This window comes from Microcebus murinus, chromosome 6 (assembly GCF_040939455.1).
Source record: "Microcebus murinus isolate Inina chromosome 6, M.murinus_Inina_mat1.0, whole genome shotgun sequence".
NCBI classification, from domain to species: Eukaryota; Metazoa; Chordata; class Mammalia; order Primates; family Cheirogaleidae; genus Microcebus; species Microcebus murinus.
Genome location: NC_134109.1, coordinates 79,725,477 through 79,744,426, shown reverse-complemented (window position 1 = coordinate 79,744,426; position 18,950 = coordinate 79,725,477). Strand labels below are relative to the sequence as shown.

The following is an 18,950-nucleotide window of genomic DNA, read 5'->3' as shown; positions in this document are numbered from 1 at the left end:
AACAAGACCCTGTCTCTACTAAAAATAGAAAGAAATTAGCTGGACAACAAAAAATATATATATGTAGAAAAAATTAGCTGGGCATGGTGGCGCATGTAGTAGTCCCAGCTACTCGGGAGGCTGAGGCAGGAGGATCGCTTGAGCCCAGGAGTTTGAGGTTGCTGTGAGCTAGGCTGATGCCACGGCACTCTACTCAGGGCAATAGAGTAAGGCTCTGTCTCAAGAAAATAAATAAATAAAAGAATAAAAAGAGATATAACATGAATAATCACACGGAGGCCAGATAATAATTATCAGAAAAATTTATCAAGGTCCTTCCAGGGCTCTTCTGCACAGGGTGGCTTTGGATGGCCAGACGTTTACATAGCACATAGTAGCTTTCTTTTGTTCCTCATCATCATGGTAAATTGAGTTACAATTTCTTAAGCATGAACATCTGTAGTCCTCAAGTTACAGTCATCCCTATGAACAAGGGTAAGGGTGGAGATGGTGCGGAGTGTCTGTTTTTCCTCTCCCCAGGTAAATGGGATCTTGATGCATGGCATGGGGTACCAGTGAGCTTGCCATTGCCCCTGTGTATTATCGAAGGATGAGATAATGCCACCATAGAAGAAAAGATCAGAAACTCTCTGGACAACAGACGAAGGTTGTAAACCAATGTATCCTCTTTCCTAAAACACTTCACCTCCTGCCTGTCCTTTCATGCATTGGGAGGACAGAATGAATTGGAGGGGGCTTGGAAGTTTGGCTTATAAATCTCTTGTGAAATGTTGCTTTCAATATTGGCTCAAGCTGGAATATTGACTAAATATCATAGTATGGGATATGCTATGTATCAGAAAAATCAATGATTCTGTCAGTCACATCAATTGCTCTCTAACATTGTCACTCTAAAAGTCCCCAAAGCACCACAGCCATGGAAGGTTGTATTTTCTCACAGTAACAAACTATTCCAAGTTTTATATAGATACACATATTTGTTTGTTTTAGAGATAGGGTCTCGCTTTTTTACCAAGGCTACAGTGCAGTGGTATGATCACAGCTCACTGCGACTTCGAACTCTTAGGCTCAAGCGATCCTCCCACCTCGGCCTCCCAAAGTGCTAGGATTACAGGCATGAGCCACCATGCCCAGCCCCAAGTTACATTTTTAAGACATATAGCACACATACTCATACTCTGAATGTAAATTCAAGGATAGGTGGCACAAATACGAGAAATGACCTCACGTCCCAAGTGAGTGTTAATATAGTTCTATTTTAAAGTATCTTCATGAAAAGAAACCATTTCTTGAATTTTGCAGGGCAAACATGGATGCTTTGACTGGTTTTCACAAGCCTCAAAGCATGCTTCCAAGCGACATGTGTCCAGGGCCATGGCATTAATAAAGTGAACAGATCTGCTGAAACTCAAAGGATATTGAAAATGCTTTAAGTTCCACATTCCAAAATCAGGGCTAGAGAGGCTGGCTGGATTACCCGTTGATGTGGGTTTCCTGCTGTTGGTTTGGGCCACTCTAGGTATGAGGTGATGTTTTAGATCACCGCTGGGTTCTTCCAGTCTTCTGGGCCTGGCAACATAAAGAACAAATCCAGTTGACACATCAGCTGCTATGGCTCATCTGCCTTCCTGCGGGGTTGTGTGGCCATGGCCTGCAAGACTGGGCCCCAGAAATCCCCAAATAGGGCCCCCAGGTGTGCCCAACTCCCTGATGCCCACCTACCCACCCACTCCTCCACACTAACATTTCAGTGGTTGTGTTTAGGCCAAGTGTTTGAAACTCCAGTCCCAGATACCAATGTCTTCCTTTGCAAGATACAAAAGAGGGAGCAGATTCTCAGAGGGTTCAGGTACCTGCTGGTCTCCCACAACATGGGGTGGAAGAGCCTAAGTGAGTTGCTGAAAAGCAACTAACATGCTGGACTCTCTTTTGGGTCAAGGCAGGACTTTTGCTCATGCTCAGGACGAAGGGGCCCCTTGTCCTTGGCTCATCGTTCCAGAAGAGACCAGGGCTCTCTCAGCCTGGCTGTGTGATAACAGAGGGACACAGGTACCAGAGAAGCCAGCACCCTGATAGCAGCCATAGGCCAGAGAGGCTGAATGCTACTTGGACATGAAGAGAGAGAGGTCGCAGCAGATTCCCAGGGGACAGGTCCAAATTAGGTCCTAGTCACTGCCTCTCCTCCTTAGTGTTTATCTTGATTTATTTATCTTGCAAAGGAGCCAAGGTATCCTGTCATTCCTGCCTACTGTCTTCTGTCCCTTCCACAACTCCCATGTCTCATTTGGGTTTCTGCTGCTAATCTCATGGAGTACTTGGGGCGGGAGATGGGTCTCAATAACATAGGAACAAACCAAAACAAAAGTACCTTCCGATTTGCCTCCAGCTCTGACACCGAGTGGCCCTGGAAAAATCCCTTCCCTTTTCTGATACTCATCTGTAAAATGGCCTGGATCAGTGGTTTTCCGACCACCTTCTGTGGAGCTGCCAGGAGCCTGAGGGGTTCCCCGGGGTCCCCGAAGAGGCTGCAGTAAAAAGGGAGGCTGAGCTGACTCTGTACCCCAACACCCAGTGCCCACCAGAGTGGATACTTTTTACCTGTTTTACATATTGTGTTTCCATACAAGGGTTCTTTGAAGAAAGGGTCCTGAGACTACAGTGTTTGAAAGCTGCTAGAGGAGATGATTGCTAAGGCCCCTTCCAGTCTAAGATATTTGGTCTTCTGAAGCCCAGCTCAAGTCATTCCTCCTTCAGGAAGCCTTCCTGGTTCCCCAGTCCTGGGTACTTGAGCTCCAGCAATAATGATGAAGCCAGTGATATGGCACCATCAGTGACCCATCCAATGCCTGCATGTATATGTCAGCTGTCTCCCCAGCTAGATGAGCTCTTTGAGGGCAGTGTTTGATTTTTCCTTCCATACCACCGTCCCTTTGTAATTCCATATGCAAAGTAGGTGTTCAGTGAACTCGTCAATGCTACCTAGTGTCATGAACTCTTGCATAGGATAAAACCTTCCCACCAGACTCTGCTTTGGGGAGGGGGGGCTAGCCTTTGGTCTCCTAAGCAGTCTGCACAATGACCTGTCCTTAAGAAGCTGGGGACCCTGACCTGGGGAGCAGCTTCAGACTCATACACTCCCATAAAGGGCAGGTCTGAGTTCCTGCCTTAATTGGATTCCACTCAATCTCTTCCGTCCCTCAGCACCTCTCCTGGTGGGGCCTCTCCACAGAGCACGGCCATGGCAGAGGCATGCTCCCAAAGCCTGGGGATCAGAGCAGCCAGGAGGCCCCAGGCCAGTAGGCATCTCAGCCAGATTCCAAAGGGAAGCATGGGGAGATGGGGGGGACTCCAGGCTTTGCTCAGACTACAGCTCTCTCTGGAGATGGGGGTTTACTCAGAGACATCGGAGAAGGCAGGTTGGAGGAGGGTGCTAGGGGTGAAGGACCAAGACAGCCATAGGCCAGTGTCCCTGAGGCAGGAAGCCAGGAAAAGACTGGGAGTTGTGGGGGTGGAATGAGTCAGAAAGCTGCTCTGCACTTGCTAGGGTAAGTCAATTAACCTTACTTAGTCTTAATGTCTTTACCTGTAAATTGGGGGCAAAAGACCCTGACCAACTGCAGGCTACCCTGTAGTGAAGTAGTGAGATTCTAATAAGACTAAAAAGGTGCAAGGAGTTAAGGATCATTGTTTAACAGGGGAGAGCACCAGAGCCTGCTTCCAAAGGGGGACTGTCCTGCAGTTTAGGAATGCTCCGAGGCTGACCATCCCTCCTTCTCCTGCATCACTCCCAGCAGCCACCTGTGCTAAGCCTGGAGAATTTCTGGTTAGGCTGGTGAGCAGAGCAGGGCAGTTCAGGACAGAGGCCTCAGCCCAAACCTGGCACAGAAAAGCTCCTCAAAGAGAGAGAAATGTCCTGATGAAGAGCCCATGAAAGGGGGGAGGCTCAGGAGACTGCAGAGATTCCTGAGGGCTCTTCTGGTCAGTGAGATACCCTGACGGGATCCCAAAGATGGGGTCCCTTAGTCTCACTGAACTTGTCACTTGGGATGGGGGTCAAGTCAGCCTCCCCTAATACCTGAAGCTATACATGTGGCCTTCCCCCTTTCTAGGGAGGGGTCTTGGTTGGGACTGTGGGGCAGACGAGCCCTCAGCAGGTCACAAGCAAGTCCCCTCCGAAGCCCCTCCCCATGGGATCCTCCAGCTGTGAGGAGTAAGCAGCAGCCAGATCAAGGCTGGAGCATCTGGCAGGGTTCCTGCCTGGATCTGGCCTCCCTCAGCTGCTGTAGCCCGAAGTGTGGGTACTGGGCCTGCGCAGCCAGACATCTGGCAGATCGGGCTGGCTGTTGGGCAGCATCACAGGGCTGCCATCCCCCACCCCCCCGTGGCCCTTCCAGGACAGGCAGCTCTGGTGGGAGGTGGGCAATAATGGGTCGTACACCGTCTCCTTCAGCGCCAGCCACAGGGTCTCCCGCTTCCCATTCATCTGGCCCCGCTCAGGTACTGGCTGCCCAGTGTCATCCAGGTCCTCTGGGGAGGCACCCACGGAATCTGGTACACGGGCACTGGGCTCAGAGGTGCTTAGGCAGGTCTCATCGGAGACGCTCAGCCCCTCCAGGGTGCTGGCTGAGGAGCAGAGGCCATCAGGAAGCTCTGCAGCCTTGGGCTCGGGCAAGTGGGCAGGGGCTTCTGGTGAGGCTGGCAGGGGCTCAGCCTCCTGCCCTTGGGAGTCCTGCCTGGCCCGGGTTTGGGGGCTGGGGCCAGCCTGCTTATAGGGGGAGGAGGTCTGCAGGGCTGGGCACTGGCTGAAGACGGCCTGGTGGTCCAGGAATAGCTCCCTTGGGGAGGCAGGGGTCGGCGGGGGCCGGGGGCAGCAGGGACCATCATGCAGCTGTAGGTCCTCAGAGAGTACTGACGGTCGGTGAGACAGCTTGCTGGTAGCTGTGCTGGTGTCAAAGCTGGGGCTCCGGCGCCGTGCCAGGGGCTGTAGCTCATATTGCTCTGAGCAGGACCCAGGCACTACCCCGATTGGCCCTAGTCGTGGGCGGCCTGCCTTCTCCCTGCCAGGCTCCCCAGTGCTGGCGTCCCATGGCAGGTGGGCACAGGGCCAGAGGATCTGCCCACAGTTCTTCTCTGGCCCAAAGAAACAGCACAGAGATTGGAAGAAGAAGCTGGCAAAGGCACAGCTGACGCACTTGACCATCATGAGGATGATGCCCAGCTTGCGGTAGAGCAGCACTGTGGCAGGCAGCATGAGCACGCCGGCTGCGAACAGGGCTGCAGCCCCCACTGCCGTGGCGCAGCTGCTCTGGCGCAGCGAGAAGGCCACGCGGCTCAGGCGGTCAGGGTGTGGGCACAGGTGATAGGAGATGCAGTAGTTGACAGTGAAGTCCACTGCGAGGCCCACAGAGGCAGAAAGAAAGAGCGCCTCGGAAGTGTTGAGCTGCCACTCGAGTAGAACCAGGAGTCCCACGGTGAGCAGTACAGTGCCTGCCACGGCTGCCACGGAGAAGAGGCTGAGTGGAACATTCCAGGTGCCCAGCAGCAGTGTGGCAAAGGCCAGCGCCAGAGCCAGGCCCAGCACCACAGGAGGCTCAGTGGTCAGGCTGTACTGCAGGCTGAACAGCTCTAGACGGCTAGTGAACCAACCCCGGCGGAGGCCTGGAGGTGCCATGCCCAGCTCTGCGGCCAGCCAGTGGCTGACCTCAGCGTAGAAGTGATGGATCTGGCCATAGTCTGGACTATACTGGAAGTTGGTTTGGAATTGCAGGACCAGGGCAGCCAGCCTGCCATGGGTATCATAGCGGGGTCCCAGGTCAAGGGTGCCGTTGGGGCCTTGCTCCATAGCCATCATCTTCAGGCAGTGCAGGAAGAGCTGGGGGGCCCAGGGGAAGTCTGAGTGACCACAGCAGAGGTCAGGCCCCAGGCGCGCGCAGCCGGGGCTCTCCATCCAGTGCTGCAGGGCCTCCATGAAACACAGTGTGGGCCAGCCCTCTGGCTGTGCGCCAAAGAAGCTCTGGTTCTGGGCGCGGTGGCAAAGTGCCAGCAGCCAGCGCTGGGCCTCAGGGCTGCTGGCTGAGAAGGCAGGGTCGCTCACCAGAGAGCTGTTGCTGCGAGGGTCCAGGGGGTCGCTGGTGTCCACAGGCAGGATGCCCCACACCAAAACCACGGGCATGTGGCCGCCCTCGTCCCCAGACACCTGTTCAAACAGGAACTGCTGGCGGTACTCTGCGTCGTAGCGCTCGAAGGGGTGGCTAGGCCGGAAGTACTGGCTGCCCGGGGGCTTCAGGGTGGGCATCCCCAGGCGGGGGCTGACCCCGGCGATGTAGCCGCCCCCTGCCGCCAGCACCGCGAACCAGCAGACCCAGATGTAGCGGAACTTGATGACGCCACAGGGCAGCAGGCGCTGGAAGAGCAGGCGCGAGGTGATGGTTGCGGCCCTCCGAAGGCCGCGGAACCACCGGTGGAGGCTGCTGCCGCACGGAGCCTGCTCACAGCCGTTCACCAGGTAGCGCTCGTGGAGCACGGCAGAGGCGGGCAGCCAGGCCAGCGTGAGTGCCAGGTGCGCCAGCACAGCTGTGCCCATGTAGAGGGCGAAGCAGCGTACGGTGGGCAGGCGGCTCAGGTAGCTGGCGTAGAAGGCCACACTCGTGGTGAGGCCAGAGACCAGCAACAGGTAGCCAAAGTGGTGCATGGTGCGGCCCAGGCGCTGTGCCAGTCCCCCAGAGGGCACCTGGCGCTTGCTGAGGCGCCATAGGTCGAAGAAGATGAGCGTGTGGTTGGTGCAGACGCTGCTGAGCAGGATGAGGGCCGCCAGATTGACGAAGGGGAAGTAGGCCATGCGGAAGACCACTTGGTAAAGGAAGAAGGCAACCAGCAGGGAGCCCAGCACCCCCAGCAGCATCATGAGCGCAAGGAAGAGTGAGCGCAGGTAGAGGGTGATGCCAAGGAAGATGGCAGCCAGGCCCAGGAAGGGGTACACCGTGTCCTGGGCTAGGTAGTACTTCAGCAGCTCCTCCTTGACTCCTAGGTCCATGCCGGTGACAGAGGTGTAGTTGTCAGTGAGCACCCCGGGGGTGATGAGGTGGTCCAGGTAGATGCTCAACATAGAAGCATCCTTTGGGGTGGGCAGGAAGAGCAGGCTGAACTTGAGGGAGGGCACCTGGTAGTCAGCAGTCTGGGGACTCAGAAAGTCCCTGTCCAGCAGAAAGTGCAGGAGTTGGTAGATGGCACTGCTCTGGGAACACTTGGTGGGAACCTGGGCACAGTGTGGGGACTTGTTCTGCCCGGGTCCCAGACAAGAGGGCACCAGGTCACCTCGGTGGTAGTAGACCGCACAGATCCGAAGCAGGGCCAGTACACGGTCTGTGTCAGCTTGGGTGATGTCGAAGCAGGAGGAGCGGTTGGAGAGCACAGATACATAGTTGCCCAGGGACCAGCTGGGGCAGCATTCGTTGGTTGCTGTACGCTGGCACAGAGCCCCAAAGTGGCTATGGGAGCGGATCTGTAGGACACACACAGCAGAAGAGAGCTCAGGGGCAGTTCAAGGACTCAGGTTTCCCAGCCCTGTCTGAGGCCCTCTTACCTCCTATCAGGCTGCAGGACAGAGGCAGAGAGGGATCTTGACAGCCTAGCAGAACTGCCTTGTCTCAGAGCTGCCTTTGGCTCCTGGCCTAGGTGCCAGCAGCTACATCTCTCTCTCTTTTTTTTTATTTCGGCATATTATGGGGGTACAGATTTTAAGGTTTCAATAAATGCCCATTCCCTCCACCCCCCACAAGTCTGAGTTTCCAGCATGACCATCCCCAGACGGTGCACATCTCACTCATTATGTATGTATATACCCGCCCCCCTCCCCCCTCCCACCTGCCCAATACCCTATTACTGTAGTACCTATGTGTCCACTTAGGCGCTGCTCAGTTAATACCAGTTTGCTGGTGAGCATATGTGGTGCTTGTTTTTCCATTCTTGGGATACTTCGCTTAGTAGTATGGGTTCCAGCTCTAACCAGGAAAATATAAGGTGTGCTATATCACCGTTGTTTCTTAGAGCTGAATAGTACTCCATGGTATACATATACCACATTTTATTAATCCATTCTTGGATTGATGGGCACTTGGGCTGTTTCCACAGCCTTGCAATTATGAATTGTGCTGCTATAAACATTCGAGTGCAGGTGTCTTTTTTGTAGAGTGTCATTGGGTCTTTTGGGTAGATGCCCAGCAATGGGATTGCAGCAGCTACATCTTGACTCCATCAAAGAGGAGCCTCAGGGATGCTGCCCAAGGCCTCAGCCTGAGAGGCCCTGCCCTAAGAGCCCCTGTGGGTCACATACACCTGCTCTGCACTGCCTAAGCAGGAGCAGGAGTGGAGGTGGCAGGCACAGAAAGAACTAGGCCAAAGGTCCAAGGAGCTGGAAGCAAGTAATGGGGAAAGTGAGCCAATGTTTTGGCCATGCATGGAGTAAAAAATTCCAGAATCACAGTTACTATCAAACCTCAGTCCCCTGCTTCTGAAACTGGGCTGCTTAAGGCCTCTTAGGGACCAGGCTGTTTCTTTTTCAGACTTCATGCTTTCTTTTCTCTCCCTCCCTGCTGTTGACACCACAGCAGCTGATGTAATATGGAGAGCACCGAGCTAGGAGTCAGAAGCCCTGCTCTGCCACTAACTGGCTATGGGACTTTGGGCCTGAGATTGTGGTGATGACACGGTAACCTTTATTGAGAGATTACTATTGCCAGTCATGTTATATTCTCCCAAATTCTATCCTGTTTAATTGTCACAACACGCTGTGAGGAAAGTACCCATTTAGCATATATGAAGACTGAGCGGGCCAGGCACGGTGGCTCACGCCTGTAATCCTAGCACTCTGGGAGGCCGAGGCGGGCAGATTGCTCGAAGTCAGGAGTTAAAAACCAGCTTGAGCAAGAGCAAGACCCCATCTCTACTATAAATAGAAAGAAATTAATTGGCCAACAAATATATATAGAAAAAATTAGCCGGGCATGGTGGCACATGCCTGTAGTCCCAGCTACTCGGGAGGCTGAGGCAGTAGGAGCCCAGGAGTCTGAGCTTGCTGTGTGCTAGGCTGATGCCATGGCACTCACTCTAGCCTGGGCAGCAAAGCGAGACTCTGTCTCAAAAAAAAAAAAAAAGACTGAGGCACTGAGAGGTTAAAAACATGTTTGGGCTGGATGCGGTGGCTCACACCTGTAATCCTAGCAGTCTGGGAGGCTGAGGCAGGAGGATCACTTGAGGTCAGGAGTTTGAGACCAGCCTGAGCAAGAACAAGACCCCATCTCTACAAAAAATAGAAAAATTATCTGGGTGTGGTGGTCATGTGCCAGTAGTCCCAGCTACTTGGGAGGCTGAGGCAGGAGGATTGCTTGAGCCCAGACATTTGAGGTTGCTGTGAGCTAGGCTGACACCACTGTACTGTATAGCTAGGGCAACAGAGTGAGACCCTGTCTCAAAACAAAACCAAAAACCAAATGTCCAAAGTCACACAGCAAGGGAACCGTAGAGCCGGCTTTAAATTCAGGCATCTGACTCCAGAACTCATATTCTTAACCATTGTCTTTTGGTATCTTGGATATCCTCATGTGAAGTGGGGGGCTTGGGCTACTGAGTGGTTTTCACACTGTTTTTAGCAGCAAACCTTTCTTCAGATGTTATAGGATATGGTTCTCCAGTGAGCATAATTGGATTGTCACTGCTTGGGTTGATGGGGGCTGGGGTCTTGAAGCCCAGTCCCTGCTCCCTGGGCCAGGCCTTCTCAACAGCTCTTGAGGCCCCTTTTTAGGACCTTTTGGGAATTCCCAGGCTCTGCATGGGCTCTCTTCCAGCACTTGTATCTTGGCTCTTCTAAAAACAGCCCACTCTCCTTTCCCCACCCCAACCTGGAGCCTCTCGCAGGCTTGGAATAATTTTCTAAGTGGGGAATGCTCTTCCCCAGTCCACCTGACAGTCTTGGCTCCGATGTATTTCCTTGGGATCAGGTCCTTTGTGTCTTTAGTTTCCCCCAATCCCCTGACACCACCCCGGCCAGCTCACCTGATCCCGTTCCATGCGACACATGGAATGGAGGGCATGCACGTTCCACAGGCTGACCTCTGAGGTGGATATGAACACCAGCTGTGCGTAGCCCCTCTCTGCAACACACAACACTGGAGCTCAGCCCTTTGGCCCCAGGTCCTGGACCCACCAAAGGACAGATGCTTATCCAGGGTTATATAAGGTTCCGGTTCTCAGGAGCTTCAAACCTGTGCTTGGCTGCCTGATCCTGCCCCTGTGCCCCTCACCCCCACAGCTTGACCCTACCTGGCTTATCTTTCCAGCTGTAACCCAACTTCTTTGGTGTGAAAATGGCCAGCTGGCCACCTTCCTTTCTGTCTGCCTAATTTGTTTGGGCCTGCCTGTCCTGCTAGGTGGGGTAAGGACTACCATTAAGTCAGGAGTTGGCCAGGCTGCAGCTTACCAGGGGGGCCACAGAAGAAGCTCTCCTGCCCTCTGTCCTCCGGGGGTTCCACCATCCTCCGAGGCCGAACAACGCCCTCCTGGGCACTGTCCCAGGATGCGGGGCTCAGAGAGGTGTGGGAGCTTGAGCTGAGGTAAAGACAACATCTATGCCAGGCACCATTAGGGGTGGAGGGCTCAGAGGAAGCCAGAGACTGCTCCCCACGGAGGCCCAACAAGCCCCTCTGACTTGCCTTGGGGGAGGTCACCCAGTGTCCCCTCCCTGGAGATCTTGTTCTTCTTCCCTTTCCCACCCACAGTGGAAAGATGAGAACCTGTTACCTGTTCAACTCAAGTTCTGGGGAAAAGGAAAGCAGCTTCCTGGGGCCCGTAAGGGCCTGCAGTGCTCTCCAGACCACTAGCTTACGCCCAATGTCCGTGTCCCGAGGCTCAAAGCCCTGCAGGGAGGAGGGCGGAGAAGAGCAGGTGGGCAGGGGAGGAGTTGTCCATCTGGGCCCTTCTCAGCTCTGCCCCTTTGGTTCCTTGGAGCGGGAGGGCCAGCCCATGTGCCTGGACTGTAGATGTCAGTATGACCTTTATACACCCCCCCAACTCTCCCTGGGGGTAAAGAGCCCCCATTGCTACCCTGCCCCCAGCTAGGCCACTCCAACTCTGCCCCACAATGAGCTGAGGTGGCCAGGCCTGGGGGCCCCCTCCCTCTCCTTGGCCCCTCACCAGCAAAGGCTTGGAGAAGTTGGGCAGCTGGCCCCCCAACAGTCCAGCCAGGGTGCAGAAGAGGACGACAGCCAGACACAGCAGCAGCACGGCCACTGGCCACTCAGCAATCAGCTGGGCATAGCTGGGAAAGAGGGAGGGAGCCCACATGAGTTGATGTTGGGTTGGTTAGCAGGGACCTGGTGAGTTTAGGGTCCACCAAGAAAGGGGGGTAGAGCAGATAGAGCAGAGAACATGTGGAGTAGGGCTAAACTGGCCACTAGTATGGTCACCTATAGAGGTCCATGGAAGGCCCAGTCCTACCTCTTTGGCATCCGGAAGGCCCGTTCCTGCCTGTGGAAGAGAAGAAAAGACACTTGCTTGCCAGAGTCCTCTTGTGGGGCAGGGGTGTGTGTTGGGGAGAAAGGAGTGGGCAGGTGAGAGATGGAGTAAGATGGTCTTAACCCTTTTAGGGCTTTCCCATTTCCGCATTCCAGTCCTTACTTCCTACTCCATCCGGACAGAGGACATCCAGGCCGCCTCCTAAGCAAGGAGTCCAGAGCCCCGGGGGTCTGCCCCACTTTTAAGCCCTGCCCCACTTCCAGTGGCAGCTGACAGGCTGCTGGACCCCTCCTTACCTGACGCTGACCACATGCTGCTGCACAGAGGGTGGCTTCCAGGCCCCATCACACTGTAAGGGGGCTGGGGAAGGGTTGAGGCTGCAACCATGGGAGCACAGAGCTGCCAGGTCCCCATGTCCTGGCAGGGAATTGCTCCCCTGGTATTCCTGTGGTGTCTGGGAATAGGTGAAGTGAGCAGAGGCCAAAGGGCTGGATGAACCCACAGGCTGGAGTGTGGAAGTTGTTGGTGGGGGTCCTGAAGAGCTGGAAGGGTCCTCAAGGGGGCAGCTGTGGAGGGAGCAGCTTCTCTCTGGGCTTGCCTCAGGGGCCACAGCCTTGGCCTGGATGCTAGGAAGAGAGGAGGCAGGGAAGATTGGGGTGGGGGCAGTGGTGGCCATCCCATGCCCCAGCATTGTTCACTAAGACAAGACAAGGCCACAGGGCTCAGGGTTGATTCATTAGTAGTCCTAGGGGAGAGATGAGGAGGGTAAGGGCTCAAAGTCTACACCTTCAGCCTACCTCTTGGAGGCCATTCTCTTTCACCCATCTATCTGTGCTCTCAGAAAACATTATTGGCAGCTTGCTACATGCCAGGCCCTGTGCCAGACACTGAACATGCTTTTACATACATGATCCTATTCACTCCTTACAAAAACCCTACAAGGGAAGTGTTTTCCTTATTTTATAGATTTGAAAACAAGTTCACTGAAAAGTAAAGAGCTGGAGCTTGCACCTAGCTCTTCACACTTGTAGCCCTGAGCTCCTGCTGCTGCAGTCATCTGTGCATTCTCTTGACGGACATCCAGTACATACCTGCTGCACTCTTGTTCCCATCTCACAGCCTTTGGACTTTCTTTTCCCCCTGCCTGGGATGCTCCTCCTCCAGATAATTGCTTTCTTTTTTTCTTTTCTTTTTTTTTTTGAGATAAGGCCTTACTTGGTTGCCATGTCTAGAGAGGAGTGGTGTTCTCATGGCTTACTGCAACCTCAAAGTCCCAGGTTCAAGCAATCCTCCTGCTTCAGCCTCCCAATTAGCTAGGAGGTATAGGTGCGTACTACCATGCCTGCTAATTTTTCTAGAGATGGGGTCTTGCTATGGTGCTTAGGCTGGTCTTGAACTCCTGGGCTCAAGCAATCCTCTTGCCTCAGCCTCCCAAAATGCTAGGATTATAGGCATGAGCCACTGTGCCTGGCCCATGTCCTTCTTTTTGATTCTGGTCATGGTTCAACTATTACCTCCTTTTATTTTTATTCTTATTTTTTTTGAGACAGAGTCTCACTTTGTTGTCCAGGCTAGAGTGAGTCCCATGGCATCAGCCTAGCTTACAGCAACCTCAATCTCCTTGGCCTGCTGCCTCAACCTCCCGAGTAGCTGGGACTACAGGCATGCACCACCATGCCCAGCTAATTTTTTCTATATATATTAGTTGGCCAATTAATTTCTTTCTATTTATAGTAGAGATGGGGTCTTGCTCTTGCTCAGGCTGGTTTTGAACTTCTGACTTTGAGCAATCCGCCCACCTCGGCCTCCCAGAGTGCTAGGATTTCAGGCGTGAGCCACCGCCACTGGCCCAACTATTACCTTCTTAGAGAAGCCTTCTCTGACTACTCTCTCTAAAATAGTCACCAGCCAGCTCTCTATCTCCTTACCCTGCTTTATATTTTTTTCAGAGCATTTGCTGCAACTGCATATTATGTTCTATAATTGTCATGTTTATTACTTGTCTTTCATATGGAATGTGAGTGCCAGGAGAGCAGGGGCCTGGTGCATTTGTTCATCTCCAAATCCCCAGGGCCTTGAACATTGCCTTGCACACAAAAGGTGCCCTGGAAATGTTTGTTGAATGAATGCTAGACTGGCTGCACTGGCTGATAGTGGTGCTGGGATAAGACTCAGTCCACGCCCTCTGGGTACTCACAGCACTTGGGAGATATGGGCAGTACAACACATTGAATGCTGTGAGTGAGGAAGTCACAGAATGCTGAGGGAGCGCAAAGGGGCTCAATTTTGACAGCGGTGGAGGTAGTCAGAGAAAGTTTGCAGAGTCAATTGCTGTTCTTCTACCAACCCTGTCATGGGCCATACATAGAGCAGAAGGGTTGCTTTGCAAGTATGTATATAGTTGGGAGAGGGAGTTAGGACCCTGCAAGGTACTTGCAAGGAAGGAGTTAGCAATACATGTCTCTCCCAAATTGCTCATCAGGGCACCACTCTGTGCGTGGATCAGCCCCACTCCTTGGGTGTGGGAGGAGGTGGAGTCCCAGGATTGCCAAGCCAAGGACAGGAAAAGATGGCCACAGAACAGAATGCCTGAGGGCAATGGGGGTTCTCAGAGGGGTTCAGGGCTAGGCAGCCTGACAGAGCCATGTCTTCTTCCCTCTGACACTTCGACTGTCTCACTTGCCCACCAGAGTTTCCCTAGCTCCGACGGAAGAGCCAGATCTATACAGAGCAAACCCTGGCTTCCAGTCTTGGCTCTAGGGGCCGTGGGCCAGAGTCCTGGCCTTGGTTGCAGACAGGCATTCTCCATGGAAGCTTAGTTCTTCCCTGAGATCAAGTAGAAGACTTGGAAAGAACAGACAAGTTCTTGCTCTTCTTCCCAGAAGGGTGGCTGGCTGGCCCAGCAGTCTGGGACAGCTTTGACCTGAGGCTGAGGGGAAAAGAACAGTGGAGGCGGGCTCCTGGCTCCAGCACCCTTGGGTTCTGGGGCCTTGGGAAAATGCACAATTCTTGCAACATTGGCATCCTTGTCTGCTGAGGACATGATGATAATGCCCACCTCTTAGTGTGGTATGGCAACTAACTGATACAACATATGTCAGGTGCCTGGCACGGAGCCTGGCCTGTGGAAGACACGTTTGCTTTCCTGCCCCTTCCCACACTCAGTGCTGTGGGGAGCACACACTTTAAGATGTATATTTTTATTTATAACTTGGCCTCTTTTGGCACCTCAGATAATATATCTCCATTTTAGAACTTCTCACACCTTAAGAATCTTACTACATATGTAATTATAAATACTTGATTTTTATTATCCAAAAGCTGCATCAAAATTAGATCTCATGATTTAAATCACTGAAATTTGTCTTTTTACTAAGTCAAGATTTAGAAAAATAGGAATTTGGCCAAAGTTGTTCTAAGGAAAGACCTCAGATGCCTCAATAAAATTAATGACATAAGCGACCAGTGTCCTGGCAGACAAAAGACCCTGTAGGCCAGTCCTTGTGAGTCAAGGAGAAGTTGGATAAATGCCCTGAGGTATGTGTGTAAGTGTGGACATCTACTTCTTTAAGGTTTTTTAATTCTTCAGGTCTTTTTTGACCAGCTATCATGTGCTCAGCCCTGTGGTTGCTCTGGGTTGGGTCCAGAAGGCATGAGGATGACCCATCAGCCTTGGTCTCCCTCTTTAGAGCAGAGCCTGCCTTCCACTGGTCAGGAGAGAGGGTCAGCCTGGGTGGAGGTGAGGGACCTGTTCCAGCTGCTCATGGCCTTAGAGAATGGAGCACTGAGCTTGTTCTAGAAGCCAGCCTCCCCCCTCCCGGAGTGTCAGTTTCTTGTGCACTGAGAGAAGCCAGCACTCCAGGGGGTGTTGGAAGAGAATGGGAACCCTCTTCCTTTACTAATCTATCAAAGCTGTTTCTTAACTGGCTCCTGTTGAAGGGGGATTCTAGCCTCCAACATTGGTTTGCTTCTCCTGTGGTCTCCCTAGCTCCAGATCCTCCCTTTTACCTGTACTCTTTCTTTCCGGGGACCTAGGGTCAGCTGCCCCCAATCTCACCGTTTTTGACTGTGCCCACCACTGTCAATGTGGCAGAATTTGAAACCCTCTGCATTCTGGCTGCAGTAGAGCCAGGCCTTTTCTCAAGCCCCCCCGCCCCAAAAGAGAAAGCCAAACCTCACTCTTCTCAGAATAAAAGCTTTCTCTTGCCAGCTCCTGTTGCCCTGTGCTCTCAGGAGACCCAGTAATAATAGGAGTTAAGTACCCCAGGCCTCCATTTCCCAAGGGTCTTTCATTCTCACACTCTAGTTGCATGGCCCTGACTGGGATGAGTAACTTTCTGGGCAGCCTACCTATGCCACTGGCCTATATTCCAAGTGACTGGGGCAGGCAGGCAAGGGGAATGGAAAGTGGTGACATAGGCCTCACTCAAGAGGCCAACATCCAGCAATCAGGGCCTAACTGACAGGGCCTCGACAGAACCCCAACTTGGGAGCCCCGTAAGGGGCACTAATCGTGCTCCCAAGCCCACAGACACATAGCCATATGGACATCTGTGTTATCCCACAGAATGTCCAGGACCGATAGGGAAGCAGCTGATACCACTAGGAAAATACAAAGGTAAATTAAAAAAAAAACAATAATTGGTCAGACATGGTAGCACACGCCTGTAATCCTAGCACTCTGGTAGGCCGAGGAGAGCAGATCATTTGAGCTCAAGAGTTCGAGACCAGCCTGAACAAGAGTGAGACCCCATCTCTACTAAAAATAGAAAGAAATTAATTGGCCAACTAAAAATATATAAAAAAAATTAGCTGGGCATAGTGACACATGCCTGTAGTCCTAGCTACTCATGAGGATGAGGTAAAAGGATGGCTTGAGCCCAGGAGTTTGAGGTTGCTGTGAGCTAGGCTGACGCCACAGTACTCAAGCCCGGGCAAAAGAGTGAGACTCTGTCTCAAAAAAAACCAAAAACAAAAAAATCCCCCAAAACTAACTATATCAAATTTCTCTGTGGTCCATGCATTTGTAAAGGACTGTGTGTGTGTGTGTGTGTGTGTGTTGTTTTATTCACTGTGTATCTGTCCCCAGTATAATACTTAGCTCAGCAGGAGAATATTTGTGCTTCTTTCTTGAATTGCATGGGCAAGGGCCTATGCCTGATAAGTGTCCTTGGTCTCTGCGCAAATACAGAGAGGGGCCAGAGGACCCAGGGAGTTTCTGGAATAAAGGAAATGATCCTATGCTCATAGGAAACAAGCAGACAGGGCTGACCCTTGGCAAGATATCCAAGTCAGCAAATGACTGTCTGACCCCTTCTAGGGCTGCTCCTGGCCCCCGACCCCTGTCCTGCCCTTCCCTGTCACTGCTCCATCCCTGGCTTCTTTGGTCAGGCCATGGCTCCAGGCAGGCCCCTGGTCTGGGGAACACACCCATCCTGTGTCTCACCCTCTTGAATGAGGTTCTGTGCCTTTCAGACTGAAAGGTGGTTAAATGTGTCTAGGCTGATGTGTTAGCAACACAGAGAAGAAACATTTCTCTCCACTTGTGGGGATTTCACTTCCCATTGAGGTACAGAATGTACATTTTATCTGGCACAGGCTGGAGACAATGTCTACCCCTGGTTTTTGCTACCCATGAATGCCTTTTCCTTCAGTGCAGGCAGGAGAGAGGCAGCGTCATTTCAGAGGAGGGATTCTGGGGACGGCAGAGCCAGCCAGGGCACAGAAATTGCGCCATATTGCTACCTGCTGGACTGTTCCCTCACACATATGGTGGATGAAGGGAGAAAGAGGAGAGGCAGGGAGACCTGAGACCTCAGCAGGAAGATGTCTGTCCTGTCCCACCAGCCTGGGTTCCTTTAGAGGTCTTACAGATCAGCGGCCTGAGCCATAGAGCTGGCCCACCTTAGCGGCTGCAGCCAGTGTCAATGGCTGCCACAGGAGGGGACTTTAACACACACGTGCACAGCTGGGGGCCATGCAGGGCAGGAAATCCACTGACAGTGACTGAGAAAGACAGTTCCTGCCGTGGCTGCACAGTCTTGGCCTACCCCAGGACACCTTCCTTGGCGAGCCTCCCATCCACGTCCACAGGCACCCCCTGCATTCTGACAGGCAGAAACCCAGACTGAGCGTGCTGGGGGCTAGGCGCTTCTGCTTCTTCGCGAGAAGATGCAGGGGCAGGGCCTAGAGGGAGGGGCTCGGGAGGCTAGAGGAGAAGGGAGGGGAAACGCGGGCCTTAGAGCAGATGTAGGAAAGTGGGTGAGGCAGGTCCCCAAGCGGTGAGGGCGATGGGGGCTGACAATAGGGGGTTTCGGGGAGCCCGGAATTTGACCCCGCAGGATGAGGGTGTGTCGAGAGGGCCCGGGAGCGTGGAAGCAGAGAAGGGCCTCTGGGAGGGTCTGGGGAATGAATGGGGAGACATATTGCAGCCACTGGGGATACCTGAGGCGGGGGTGCTGGGAAGGTCTGTTGGCTGGGTCTGCGGAGCGGTCCGCCCTACCTGTCCGGGGAGCTGCCATCTGGGGCCAAGGGCTCCCCGTCGAGCCCTTGGTCCCCTTCCAGACCTCTGCCGGGAGCCAGACCGCTGTTGCAGCTGCTGCTGCTACCACCGTCCATTCCCGTGGGCGGCGCCGCTGTCCGGGCGCTGGTGCTGAAGACGCGGCCGCAGAGACTGTGGCAGCAGCGGCAGTCTGGCTTGTGCGCATGCGTTTGCAGGCAGCGGCTGGTCGCTGGGCGGTGCCGAGGAGGAGCCCAGCCAATAGACGCGGCGCTGAGGGGCGGGGCCGAGCTTGCTGGGACGCTGCGGGGCTGAGCCAGAGGCTCGCTGTCTTCCTCAGGGCGGGACTGGTGGCCTGGCCCCGCCACCATGCCAGAGTCTTAGAGCTGCTCTTAAGATTCTGGCCATCTGACCCTTCGTGGGGGCCTCGGCCTTCCCCTAAGGTGCCAAAGAGGGCGGGCCAAGCACAGCTCCTCACTAATTGAAACCCAGACTCCTCCCTGGGAAAGGGCGCGTCTACACGCCCGCACCCCCCTGAGGAGAGATCGGACCACTCTAGTCCCTCAGCGCCCTCCTCTCCTCCCCAGAGGGCCAGGCGGCTGCTCATATTGGGTCTTTCTTCCTAGGCGTCTGGACCCGGACCTTAACCTGGGTCTGTGCCCCTGAGACGTGGAGCCCCGACTGCGTTATTCAAGTGCAGAGTATGGTGGAGGAAGAAGGAAGAAGACAGACACTCAGAGCACCTGCATCCAGTTCCTTTTCTTATAGTCACCCATACCACCCACATCAGCCTGGGAGGGGCCCAGTAGCCACTCACTCCAGGGCACTCGCCGGCTCCCCCATCAGGGAGTAGCTGTGAGAAAGGGGAGAATAGAGCACATCAGGGCGTGATGGGCATGTCTAAAGGACTGTGGCAAAACTAGAATGGACATGGGCAGTGTGA

The 18,950-nt window shown here is 53.6% G+C and overlaps 1 protein-coding gene across 4 annotated transcripts; it reads right to left on the bottom strand.

Annotated features, from left to right (window-relative positions):
* Positions 1-286: 286 nt before the first annotated feature.
* Positions 287-18,185, bottom strand: DISP2 (dispatched RND transporter family member 2). 4 transcript variants are annotated; one of them, XM_012766412.3, is made up of 10 exons: positions 18,011-18,185; positions 11,805-12,134; positions 11,491-11,520; positions 11,188-11,311; positions 10,795-10,910; positions 10,475-10,602; positions 10,051-10,148; positions 4,437-7,501; positions 2,369-2,525; positions 1,444-1,569 (listed from the first exon to the last, which is right to left on the bottom strand). In XM_012766412.3, the coding sequence occupies exons 1-10, from the start codon at positions 18,124-18,126 to the stop codon at positions 1,540-1,542; spliced, it is 4,194 nt and encodes a 1,397-aa protein (XP_012621866.2). In that variant the 5' UTR covers positions 18,127-18,185; the 3' UTR covers positions 1,444-1,539. The 4 variants fall into 4 exon arrangements, with proteins under 4 accessions (XP_012621865.2, XP_012621866.2, XP_012621868.2 ...); XM_012766414.3 differs by having other exon boundaries at positions 4,914-7,501; XM_012766411.2 differs by lacking the exon at positions 2,369-2,525 and having other exon boundaries at positions 287-1,569.
* Between the last annotated feature and the right edge of the window lie 765 nt (positions 18,186-18,950).